This window comes from Danio rerio, chromosome 11 (genome assembly GCF_052040795.2).
Source record: "Danio rerio strain M-AB ecotype USA chromosome 11, GRCz13ab, whole genome shotgun sequence".
Taxonomy (NCBI): domain Eukaryota; kingdom Metazoa; phylum Chordata; class Actinopteri; order Cypriniformes; family Danionidae; genus Danio; species Danio rerio.
Window position 1 is genome coordinate 20,246,789 of NC_141031.1, and position 13,625 is coordinate 20,260,413.

Below are 13,625 nucleotides of genomic sequence, written 5' to 3' on the forward strand. Positions count from 1 at the left end.
GTTAAACAAATTTTGGGGAAAATAAACGGGGGCTAAAATTACAGGGGGGCTAATAATTCTGACTTCATCTCTGTGTGTGTGTGTGTGTGTGTGTGTGTGTGTGTGTGTGTGTGTGTGTGTGTGTGTGTGTGTGTGTCTGTGTTTACTTTGGGTCCATCTTGTGGGACACTGAGTCGATGAAGGACATGCTGAGAAAAGGCCCTGAACAGCCCCTCACTGTGGCAGTCAGAGATCTGTTAAACAGCGCACACACACACACACACACAAACACGCACGCACACACGCACACAAACACACCTGTCAGTTAAAGCTTCTCCACATGTCATTTGCACACAGAGAATCATTAATAGAGGGCTGATTTGAGTGACAGCACCAGATGAGCTCAATCTCACACAATGCAAATATTCTACATCTGCAGATGTCGCTTAACATAGACTGATGACTGCAGATGAGATGAACACATGCGGAATGATAAAAATAAGTCCTGTGTGCAAGAAAGGCATGTAAAGAGTAACACACATACAAGAGGAGTGTTGTAGAAAAGGCCATATCGCATTCTTGGAAGGAGAGAGAAAAACGCATCTCTGAAACAAACCTGTGAACAACACAAAATTTCGATTAGACAGAAGTTTGCTGTAAGTGTAGAGTAAAGTGGAGCAGAAATTGTTTACCCTTTTGGAGTCTAAGTTTTTGAGGTGAATGATGTCATAGTCGGTGAAGGCTCGCCACGTTTCACTGAAGAGGTCTCCATATCCATATACACTCTGATAGACAAAAAACATTACATTATTATTATTTAAAAAGTAAAAGTATTTAAAACTGAATTTAGACTAGGTGTTCTGAAATTACCGGAAGTGTCAAAATCCAAAATGAACAAAACATTTTAAATTTAATTTACTTTTAAAACATTTAAATATTTAAAAAAGACAATATTTAATATATTCTCAATAATCAATAGAAAAATGTTTAATAGCTATTACAGCAATAAAGCGCTTCCTATAACTGCTGACCAGCTATTTGCATGTCTCCAGTGGTATTTGTGCCCATTTATCTTTAGTGATGAGCTCCAACTTTTTTTAGATTGAAGGGTCTCCTTGCCATCACCCTGATCCCTCCATAGATTCTCAATTGGATTTAAGTCAGGACTCTGGCTGGACCACAGCAAAATGTTAATGTTTTGTCTGCTAATCATTTCTTCACCACTCTAGCTGTTTGTTTTTGGGTCGTTGTCATGCCCAAATGTTTAGCAATGTTCAGGCTTGACTATATACCATATGATAAATTAGTAAAACCAATTTTTGTTCATGATTTAGCATATATATATATATATATATATATATATATATATATATATATATATATATATATATATATATATATATATATAACGAAAGACAAGCAATTACCATTATAAAAATAGCAGGCCTCTCCTTAACTTGTTTGTATTCTAATCTGTTTATTTTTAATCCCTTCTAATCTACTATCAAAAAAAAAACAATCCAAGAGGACTGTTTAAATATTAGACACCATGTTAGTGAGCTGCAAACCTTACTAGAGGGTTAATCCCTTAATTTCCTCACCTTCAGGTCATCCAAAATCTAGATGTTTTTTGTCCTCTGTGATTCATTTAATCTAAGTGACTGTGAGAGTCAAATAAAGATTTACAGGCAAAACTAAATTTATACATGTGACGGAATGATACATGTATCAAGAAGGTGCTCCCAAAGCTGTGAATTAAAGTTAACAATAATGTTGCAAATAATTTTCTTTGTTCAGGAGACCGCAATGTATCATCAGGAGGAGGTAGAAGTATTTATTTAGTTTTGCCTGTATAAATAGTACTTTTTTGAATCTTAAAGTGCTGTTAGCCTTTGACTTGCATCTAAAAAATCAATAGGAATTCAGCTAAAGATCTTCTTCTTGAAGAGATAGTTCACCCAAAACTGAAAACTGTCATGCTTTTATTCACCCTTTACTTTACTGTTTCCTTCTTCCGTTAAACACAAAAGAAAATATTTTAAAAAATGGAAAGTTGTAACCATTTATTTCCATGGTATTTGGTTTTCCTAGTATGAAAGTCACCGATTACAAGTTTCTAACATTTTTCAAAATATCTTTTGTGAAAAAAATGAAAACTCAAAAAGGTCTGAAACCACTTGAGGTTTGATACAAAGTATACCAGCTGTACTATTACAAGTTGAAAGTCTTTAGCAAAACAATTGTTGACATTTGCATGATATTGTCCAGCCTCTCCTCACTATGATTGGATGGTTAGCTCAAAAATTACACTGATGGGTGCTGCATTTTTTTGCCCACTCAGCGCCTCGCTGCACTGCAGGCACTCAAAAAAGTGTGATGCTACCATTGACAACAACAGAAAATAAGATAAAAAAAGAAAACAAATGCTCAGCTCTAATAAAAAAACAATTTGGTGGACACGCACACTAAATAGCAAGTTAATTTTAATTTTGGGGTGAAGAAGTATCCTTTTAATATTCTAATAAAGAAAAAAGTCACCTCTGTTTTAGATGGCCTGATGTTGAGTAACTTAACAGAAAATGTATATTTTAGCAGTCATTTTCACTGACATTGTTTTAAACAAAAGTCTCTTTCTTTGTTTGCACCCCTTCATTCTTCCTTCTCTTCCTCATCCTTGAAATGCCACCATCTGAACAATAGGCAGGATAAGGTTTCCTCATAAGTCACTTTATTTTCAACCTACTGTTTCCTTTTTATCTTTCTGTTATAGGAACAGCACACCTCCTGAAACTGGCAGTGACTTGAAACAGCAAACCTTCTGTAATAGGCTTTTTTAGTCCTGAGACATAACAAATATATATTTGAAAGAAATATATGCTAAGCACTAAATGGTTTACTGAACGACACTTGTAGTTCAGTTCTCTTAGAATATTTGGTCTGGACTAAAAAAATAAAATGATACACTTAGTCCTAATTTCCTTTTTTTAACACCAAACCTAAACATCCAAAACATTGTTGTGTGCTGAACTAAAGACATTAATTGTGTGTGCAAACATGTGACAGTACTTTTATCAGTTAAGTATTTGTCAAGAGCTCATAAAATGTGTAAAAGAATCAATACAGTATCAAACATTCATGTATCACACAAAGACAAATTCTAGCATCACACTAAAAAGATGATTCTGTCAGCATTTACTCATACTCCACATCATTTACCACATCATTAACCTATTTATACTTTTTCTGTTGAATACAAAAAAGATGTACTGAAGAATGTTGGAAAAAATGGCCATTGACTTCAACAGTGGGAAGTCAATAAATCATACTATTTTTAGTTCCAATTATGGATGTCAATGCCTGTTCTTCATAATATCTTGTTTTGAGTTCAACAGAAGAAAGAAGTTCATAAATGTTTAGAACCACTTAATTATGAGGAAACTGTTTGTTCACACTCTTGAGTGAACTATCCCTTTGAAATGTGTATGCTTGAGAAGTCAGTCTTTTTATGGTCACATCATGTGACATTGTGTCTTGTTTGTGGTTTGTTTACACATTTTTGGTCTGTGTTACATTTATATTTGTTGTGTATGTATATTTATATTTGTATATAATGTTCATAGTACATCCATCTGTAAATATCACCATAGTTTTTTCTATAACTGCACTTTATAACTTATTCCTGTATCCTGCACTTGCTGCTATTGCACTGCTGGTTAGACCTAAACTGCATTTCGTTGCATTGTACTTGTACATGTGTAATGACAATAAAGTTGAATCTAATCTAATCTAATATTTCTGCCGAACAGCACAATTTTGGAGTTCATTTGGATGTACAACATTAACGCTTCTTTAAATTAATCTTCCCCATATTTGTTTTATTCAAACTAAACCTGCCAAGAGAGAACACCCAGCAAAAAAGATGAACACTTACTGTGTCCCACATGACGATGTTTATGTCACGGCTGAAGGAGTTGTTAAGGTGCTGGGAGATGTAGAGATTAACAAAGTCACAGAAATGATGGTACATGTTCACTCCTGCAAAAGACAGATGAAGCATGGAGGTTTTTCAGCCTGGCCTTTGAGAAAGCTAAACAAAAAAGCTTCCTTATTCAACAGTAATATCACCTGCATCCAGTTTCATGAAGACAGTTGGTCTGTCAATGATAACATCACAATGGCCATCATCCAGGGGATGGAAGTCAAGCTCTGAATATGTTTGCAATTCAGAAAACCTGACAAGAAAACAAGAAGCTGTCTTTTAAAAATAACTTTATATATATATTTGCAAGTATTCATTAATTTAAAAAGGTAATTAAATGGCTAATAATTTTCTTTAAAAGATGTGAATGAAAATGTGTGGCACTTTTTGAAGGTGGTAACTAGGGCTGCATGATATTGGGAAAAACTTACATTGTGATATTTAGTTTTTTTGTAAGTGATTTTTTTATGATTTTGTAGGAGTGTCAAATCTGTATAAATCTGCATAAAATGTAAAAAGAATTATACACAAAAATACCCACCATGAAATAAACAAATAAAAGCACAGATGAAAACAACAAAACAACAAAGATAAAAATGAAAAATAAACAGAGCTTTATGCTTTTTTGGTAGTGTAAAAATATTTACAAAAAAATATGTAAATACTGCAAATCCTGCGATAAGACTGTTGTAGATTTGCATATTGCGATATTCATACTGAAACGACATACAGTGCATCCAGAATGTATTCATATTGCTTCACTTTTTCCAAATTTTATGTTACAGCCTTTTTCCAAAATGGATTAAATTAATTTATATCCTCAACATTTTACACACAATACCCTATAGATATAATGGGGAAAAAGATTTTTTTTTTAATTGTTGCAAATGTATTAAAAAATAAAAAAGCTAAAAAAATTACATGTACATAAGTATTCACAGCCTTTGCTCAACACTTTGTTGATGCACCTTTGGCGAGAGGGGTCTGCCTACAGACCTGGTGCAGTGCAATCTGGGCTGCATCCAATGCTTTTTAATGGGCTCACCTAACCCCACCCCTAACCTTACCCAACACAGTGACGTCACTAGCTCCATTTGAGTGCATTGTGTCTGACATTGCATCGCTGAGTGATGCAATCTCAGCTTGCATCATAAAGGCTGCATCCAGATACTATTGCCTTTGGCAGCAAAGTCTTAAGTCTTTTTGAATATGATGCCACAAGCTTGGCACACCTGTCTTTGGGAATTTTTGTCCATTCCTCTTTGCAGTACCTCTCAAGCTCTATCAGGTTAGATTGTAAGCCACGGTGTACAGACGTTTTCAGATATCTCCAGAGATGTTGAATAGGATTTAGGTCTGGGCTCTGGCTGGGCCACTCAAGAGCATTGACAGAGTTATTGTAAAGCCACTTTATTGATATTTTGCGGTGTGCTTTGGGTAATTGTCTTACTGTAAGGTGAACCGTCGCCCTAGCCTGAGGTCAAGAGCACTCTGAAGCAGGTTTCATTCAGGATGTCTCTGTACATTGCTGCATTCCTCTTTCCCTCTATCCTGACTGGTCTTCCAGTTTCTGCTGCTGAAAAACATCCCCACAGCATGATGCTGCCACCACCATGCTTCACTGTAGGGATGGTATTAGCCTGGTGATGAGCAGGGCCTGGTTTTCTCCAAACATAATGCCTGGCATTCACTCCAAAGAGTTCAATTTTAGTCTCATCCGACCAGAGAATTTTGTTTCTAATGGTCTGAGAGTCCTTCAGATGCCTTTTAGCAAATTCCAGGCGGGGAGTATCTTCCTTCTGACACACTTGATTGTTGGTGGATTGCTGCACAGATGGTTGTCCTTCTGTAAGGTTCTCCTTTCACCATAGAAGACTGCTGGAGCTCAGACAGAGTGACCATTGAGTTACTGATCACCTCCCTGACTAAGGCCCTTCTCCCCAGATCACTCAGCTTAGACAGCTCTAGAAAGAGTCCTGGTGGTTCCAAACATAATCCACTTACGGATGATGGAGGCCACTGTGCTCACTGGAGCTTTTAGAGCACCAGAAATTTTTCTGTAACCTTCCCCAGCCTTGTGCCTTAAGACAATTCTGTCTTGGAGGTCTACAGATAATTAATTGTCTCATGCTTGGTTTGTGCTGTGACATGTAATGTCATTCCTGGCACTTTATATAGACAGGTGTATGCCTTTTCAAATCATGTCCAATTAACTGAATTTACCACAGGTGAACTCCAATTAAGCTGCTGAAACATCTCAAGAATGTTCAGTGGAAACAGACTGTACCTGAGCCTAATTTAGAGCTTCACGCCAAAGGCTGTGAATACTTATGTACATGTGATTTTTTTTCCAAGTTTTTTATTTTTAATAAATTTGCAACAAATAAAAAAATTCTGGGATATTATGTGTAGAATTTTGAGGAAACAAATAAATTTAATCCATTTTGGAATAAGGCTGTAACATAAATTTTTTTGGAAAAAGTGAAGCGCTATAAATACTTTTCGAATGCACTGTATTGTGCAGCCCTAGTGGTAACCAATGGTCATGTTCTATTTTTACTTTATGGGAAAGAGCAGCATGAAATTTTTGAAAAACGTATTTTTATGCTAGCAACATTCAATTGAGAACACCATAAAGTGAGAAAATGCATTTTGGTTGAATATCAAAACATTAAAGTACAATAAATGTACAGTTTTTCATTTGGGAATTATGATATTTTTATACCATGTGTATTAACTAATAAGTCGTATATAGACTTATTTCTTCAACTTAAAGAGATAAAAAGGGATTCACCCAAAAATGAATATTCGGCCATCATTTACTCACCCTCCATTTATTCCAAACCTATTTAAGTTTCTTTCTTCTGTTGAACATGAGGGAAGATATACTAAAGAGTGCTGAAATAAAACAGCCATTGACTTTCATACTATTCTTCTGGCTTTTCTTTCAACATTCTTCAGAACATTTTATTTTGTGTTCAGTAGAAGAGAGAAATTCATAAAACTTTACAAACCCTTGAATATGAGTAAATTGTCATTGCTGGGTAAATGTTCCCTTTAAGTAGAATTACTAAAAGGAAGGCAACATCTTCTGAATTATCACACACATTAAGAACAAATTCATGAATTTCTTGAATTGACATTGTTTCATTAAACTGAAGATTAATTAAAATCAAAGAATTAATATGTTTTACACAGGCCTCTGTTAGTTACCAAGACTGTAGGGGACTCTTATGTGTCCCTTCTGCCTCTAAAGCTTTACTGTTAAGGCTGCAGTGACCCCCGATCTCACCCTGCTCCAGGAAATCCTCTTTATACCTGCAGTGACCAAAGAGGAAGAGAGACAGAGAGAGAACGAAAGGGAGCTCATTTAAAAAGGAAGTTCTCACAGTTTTGCCAGAGGGAAAACAACTTCACAGTTTTACTTTGTCATTGATCTTCAATGACCTTAGCCTGACCTCTCGTGACCTCTGCGGGGACTCCTCAGGTCCAGATACAGGTTTGTGGCCCTGCAGAACCGCATATGACTAGAGCACTTCAGAGAGGAATCAGCCTGTAAAGAAAAGGTTTCAACTTGTTTTTGCAGGTTTGTTCCTGATTGCTTTGACATGTTGGAGCGGTGATATTTAAAAGAGCCCAGGCTTAGTGCTAATGCTCATTGGCTCAGGAGTTCTGGATTTGGGCCATGAACTTCAGCTTTACCATGATAAAGACAGATCAAATGAGGTAAAGGCTGTAGAATAAAACTCACGGGTTTCGACGGCTTGCACAATGTCTTCATCTCATTGAGACGTTCCCTCACGTAGCCGAAATCTGCCTGTTTCCAGAACAGTTCCTGGGCTGCCTGAATAGAGTTTGCCCTAAAGAAAGAAGACCAACATTAGCATTGTTTGGAGCAATAATAAACATTTATTTAGTCTTTGTGTTGAAGGTAAAGCCCGAGGATACATTTTAGGTAACACTTTAGTTTAAGTATCAATTCCACTATTAACTAGTGACTTACTACCTGGCTATTATTAAGTTATTGGCTATTTATTAGTACCTATTCTGCTTGATCTTACATCATTTACATTATTCTACATCAACAATCCTATTCGATACATAAACCTAACTACTACCTAAATAACAATTAATAAACAGCAAATTATGAGTTAATTGAGGCAAAAGCCATATTTCATGGCTTGTAATAGTGCAAATTGTACCTTAAAATAAAGTATGACCTAAATATATTATCAGCCCTTGAAGTGTTTGAGTAACAGAATGAAGCAGGTTGTGTTCAAACATTTAGAACTTGTGTTAGCTTGTATTTGATTAAAGGAACATAATAGTGCTTGCCATGGGAAATAAAGTTTAGCAGCACATTTATAGGAAACACTGTAAGAGCGAAAAGAATCATAAACACAATTTATGAAAGTACAGTTAACATGAGCAGTGACAGCATTAATATATATCATAATATTGATGTTAATATCTCATAATATTAAGACTTAACCGTAGAAAAATCTTTAAAATCCTTAATTTTGAATGCAAAGAATACTGTTTTTAACAGCTGTTGATTATCATTTACTACTGAGTCATGTTGTGGTCTGACAACCACAAAAAGACATTTTCAAAAATGTTTCTATACAATAAAAACCGACCATGTCCAATGGTTTTAACTAACAAATAAATTGATAATTGTGACCCTGATCTCGCAAACAAGGCACACAGAGATGCAATTACATATTTTGACAGGCTGGTATGACAGCTTACAGTATATTGAATGTTTAGGTCGAAAAAAACTTTTCTTGGTCCTACAGAAAATTTAAATACGTAAAAATGCATTTAGACCACTTTATCATTTACGATAATTTCATCAGGATCATTAAAAAGATTTTCAACCAACATAACAAAAACTGACAATTACAATTGCACCAATAAGTAGGTTTGAGTGTGAGTAACTGACATCAGCTATCATTTTTGGATCTATCGTGGATGAGGAGATCCCCCCCATTGTGTAAAGCGCTTTGAGTGCCCAGAAAAGCGCTATATAAATGTAACGAATTATTATTATTATTATTATTATTATGCACTTCACCTCAGATGTTATTTATTATTCTTGTTGATCTAGTACAGTGGTCACCAAACTTGTTACTGGAGGGCCGGTGTCCTGCAGATTTTAGCTCCAACACTAATCAAACACACCTGAACAAGCTAATCAAGGTCTTACTAGGTATACTTAAAAAATCCAGGCAGGAGTGTTGAGGCAAGTTGGAGCTAAACCCTGCAGGGACACCGGCCCTCCAGGACCAAGATTGGTGACCCTTGATGTAGTAGATAACTGACCAACAAAAATACATTAAAACTAAGAAACAATTTATACCATATGAAATTCGTTTCAAAAAGATTTTTTTTTCCAAGAAACAAATACAAATAATTGTTTTATTTGTGATTGTTCTTTACTCTACTGTGCGGTCACGATTTGTTTTGTGGAAAATAAGGATTTTATTAGTGCACCACTGTAATTGTTGTAACACAAACCTCTGTCATATATTTTTTAATATGTCATTATTTTGTCTTGAGCATCTAATTTTTCCTTAGTGCTGATGTGCTTTCATTTTCTCCATCTTACTCGCGGCAGGCTCAGGCAAGGGAGTGCTGGCAAATATTCATTTAGATAAAAAAAAAAATCTTAATATTAAATAGGAATCATAAGTGCAATCCTATTGATCCTATCAATGTCATAACGAATGCCCTTAAATAATGTAGCATAGCTGTCAGTAAGCATGACTGTTTCTGAGATTGACAAAAAAAATGAATTAATAAGATAAGAAATATTGTTATAGCAACACTTGTGACTGCTCTTGGAAATAACGCTTGTCATAGACGTCATGGATGATGATCGTGAAGGAACGTGTAGTCTGGCACATTTGTTACCCACGATAATCAAGATTTTAGCAAGACAAAATCGCATAATCTGACATAGCGACTTTTGTCATCCCATTTTAACACACTTATATTCTCTCATTCACACCACTCATATACTTCAGCCAATTTAGTTCAACCAATATGCTATAACGCATGTCTTTGAACAGTGCTAACCACTGAGCCACCATGCCGCACCCTAAAAACCTATTAGAAACATACGTTTTATAAGACAGCTTCAAAATTCCTGTTTTCAATATGGGTGTGTCTAATTTGCATTGTCCAGATAAACATTAAAGTATTGTCAAGTTATTTTAACCACATATTTCATTTTTTTCTCAGAAATTGAAAAACCCCGAAGGCAAATTTGCCAATGGCAAATTATTCTTCTGGATTCTGGTGTCAGTCCTGCACCCCTTTGTACAGTACATCTGAATAGCGAAACATAGGAGTGCTGAAGAAAAATGTGCTTCTTTCACATCTTTTTTGTAGAACAGCAAAAACAATCTTACCATCCTGAATCAAGACTGGTGCACACAGGATAGCTGAACCTGTGCTCAGCAGAGCAGCTCTTTTCATACCCCCAACAGGCCTTCCTGAGCAGCAGAGCATCCTGTCACAGCCAACAGAGACACAATGTCACATCATATGATTCAGCACATACACTGCACTAAACATAGCTCATAAACTTACAAGCTCTACCAAAATAATGTTTCAAAACCATTATAGCTGATTTTTTCTACTCTCAACCAACCCTAGAAGACAGATACTATAATAATAATAATAATTATTAAATTTATCAACCAATATTTAAATAATTTAAATCTATTGGAATATTGGCAACAATACGAGAAAGACAGATACTGATGGTAATTTCCTAATTAATTTCAGAAATTTAATAGAAAACATTACTTTAAATCATATAAACTAATCCGTTATAACTTTTTTTAATGATTTATTGCATTAAAATCATAATCACATTTATAACACAGTGGAGTTCAATACTGAATACATTAGTCAAGCAGAATCTGCCTTTGACTTGATTTCCTCACCAAAGTCTCTGCATTGTCAGCTGCATGTACATTTAAAAATCTGATTAATTTACACCATTTAGTTGAAACATTTTATTACTGTTAGCTTTTACAATAAAATAAATAAACAAACAAACAAACAAACAAACGGTTGTATTAAATTTAAATGGACAATAACGAAACCATCCTTTTTATTCTCATCATTGTTCTCAGATGGGATGGTAGGCCAAATCAAAGGTTACCATGGGCCAACTTTTGGCCTTGTTTGGGCATCTCTGCTCTAGTTTTAAGTAAAATCTTGTAATTAGTCTGTCTAGTAATGAGAAAATTGCCTTTTTTATACTAGCTCTGATGCCTAAAATACATTTTGTGACAATATACACAAAATATACTGCTTAACAGACCTTTGGGGGGTGCTGAATTAATTTCTAATCTGTATATCCCACATTTTGCATTCTGACGCATGATGAGATGATAAGATGAGATACCCCATCCCTCGTTGTATTACCTGAAAACTCCATAATGTAAAGCAAGAGTCTCACATGCATAATACAACTTAGATAAAACCAACAATAAGGGGAAAAAAAATTGTTGTAATCTGTACTTTTTTCTGATAGGCAAGATTTTAACCAGGATTTTACACTTAAATAAAATGGTAATACTTTAATGGTCCATTAGTTAATACATTTATTAACATCAACTAAGTATGAATAATCTTGTGAAGCATTAATTAATCATAGTTTAACATTTACTAATGCATTATTAAAATCCGAATTTGGCCTTGTTATCATTAGTTAATGGACTGTGAGTTAACATAAGCTTAACGTAAATAGCATACTGTTTACAATGATAATAAATGTATTACTAATGGACTAATGGACCATTATTCTAAAGTGTTTCCGATAAAACAAAAAAAGAAGTCAAAATAGCTTACTTTAAAAGGGCAAAGCGGGTCCTCTTTGCAGAGTTTGGCCAGAGGTTTGTTGTTGTGTAGAAAGAAAGGAATATGTCGCTGCGGCAGAGCCAGGCTGTTGTAGTCTAGCTGTGGCGTGCGGCTGCTGTCTGTGGCCGAGACGGTTTTATTATTGCAGAGCAGGCAAAGAGCTACCAGAAGCAGCATAGTCCCTCAAGCCACATGGAAGGAACCACACTGGCTCTCAGTACCTACAGTCATTCACAAGAGACAGAAAGGGAGAGAGAGTGTTTAGAGACAGAAGACCAAGAGTTTACAAGGGACAACAAACACCAAAGCGCTGGAAGTGACCACAGTGTGGGAACCTGCAAATGAACGGATCTTACTCCATGTGGAACTCCTACCACAGGAAATATTAGTGACCTTTTTCCTTCAATTGTTTAAGCAATAAGGCAGGGATTGAGGGAAATTAATAGAAAAACAACAAGTGCCGATTCCGACCAGACCTTGCATGTGGGAATCACAGACTTATAAGTGGTTGGCTGTATTTGGCATTCATATTAAAATGGGTCAGATGTTCATTTGTGTTTTACATCTTTTTAAGAAATTATTAATTTGTCTTTTTTTTTTTTTGTTGTTGTCTTTTTTCACCTTCTGTGTTTTTGGCACAAATTTAATAAAATAAGAATCTTTTTCAAAGTTCACAAAAAAGGAAAATATCAAATGTAAATTATGTGCATCTCCATTAAGTGGTTAGTTGGGGTGGCTGATTGTAGTATTTGTAACCTAGTAACCAACAGTAAACAATGCAAGCATAATAGATTTTAATAATAATTTAATAATTTGCTGTTTGTTTTTAATGCTGTCAATGGCCATGCTTCTCCTTATTTGAAATTTTGCACAGCAGAGTTTAGCGATCTTTAGCTGGCCAACTTCTGCTTGAAGTCCTACAGTCCAGGTACAAGCAGTGGGGTGATCCCTCTTTTGCCATAGCAGGTCCTAAAATTTTAAATATCCTTGCTACTGAGCTTCATACAATCACTGACCTGCCACTTTTAAAAGCCAAGCTTGTTTAAATTGGCTTTTAATGCATAGCACTGTCTAACACTGTTATGTTTTAATGTTTGTTGTATTTTGTTGATATTTCTTGCATTGTTTTGCATTGTCTGCTTTTCAGTTGTGCTTTATAATTTGTTTTTACTTGTGTAAAGCACTTTGGTCAACCTTGGTTGTTGTAAAGGGATATAAATAAAGGTTGATTGATTGATTGATTGATTGATTGATTGATTGATTGATTGATTGATTTGGCAGATGCATTTATCTCTCCCATTATTCACATTAACCCTTTTACACACTAAAACCATTTAACCGTAGAGAAAAAAAAATCTTTTGTGTGTGAAATTTAATAGACTTTTGTTTTTATCAGAATTTGGCATTTCTAGTAACATTCATATATATATATATATATATATATATATATATATATATATATATATATATATATATATATATATATATATATATATATATATATATATATATATATATATATATATATTAGGGCTGTAACGATACACGGATCTACGATCCTGTGTCGCGGTGTGATAAGGGAGAATCGCGACACACCCCGTGATACCTTTCCAATAACGTCACGCGTGCCTGCAAAAGTTGAGCTAATTAACACTTTTTTTCACTAGACATTACAAGCACTGCTCCGTTTAAGCCCTTGCAATATTTAGCCGGGAGAGCTCGCACGGAGCTCTTAGTAAGGGACCGTCTGAATGTGTCAGGGATGTCAAAAACAAAACTAACTTAACCC

General features: G+C 35.1%; 2 protein-coding genes across 5 annotated transcripts in view; both read right to left on the bottom strand.

Moving 5' to 3' along the window:
- The window catches only part of qrich1 (glutamine-rich 1), an 821,757-nt gene that overhangs the window by 522,165 nt on the left and 285,967 nt on the right, over positions 1–13,625 (bottom strand). The gene's annotated exons all lie outside the window — the stretch shown is intronic.
- The window catches only part of eogt (EGF domain-specific O-linked N-acetylglucosamine (GlcNAc) transferase), a 31,930-nt gene that overhangs the window by 10,276 nt on the left and 8,029 nt on the right, over positions 1–13,625 (bottom strand). For all 4 annotated transcript variants that reach the window (XM_087273604.1, XM_087273603.1, XM_087273606.1 and 1 more), the window contains exons 2-11: positions 11,828–12,057; positions 10,375–10,475; positions 7,710–7,818; positions 7,417–7,511; positions 7,172–7,276; positions 4,105–4,211; positions 3,911–4,014; positions 672–764; positions 524–595; positions 147–233 (exon numbers count right to left, since the gene is read on the bottom strand). In XM_087273604.1, coding sequence (XP_087129730.1) covers positions 147–233; positions 524–595; positions 672–764; positions 3,911–4,014; positions 4,105–4,211; positions 7,172–7,276; positions 7,417–7,511; positions 7,710–7,818; positions 10,375–10,475; positions 11,828–12,013 — 1,059 coding nt within the window. In that variant the 5' untranslated portion in view covers positions 12,014–12,057. The remainder of the gene's footprint in view (positions 1–146; positions 234–523; positions 596–671; positions 765–3,910; positions 4,015–4,104; positions 4,212–7,171; positions 7,277–7,416; positions 7,512–7,709; positions 7,819–10,374; positions 10,476–11,827; positions 12,058–13,625) is intronic.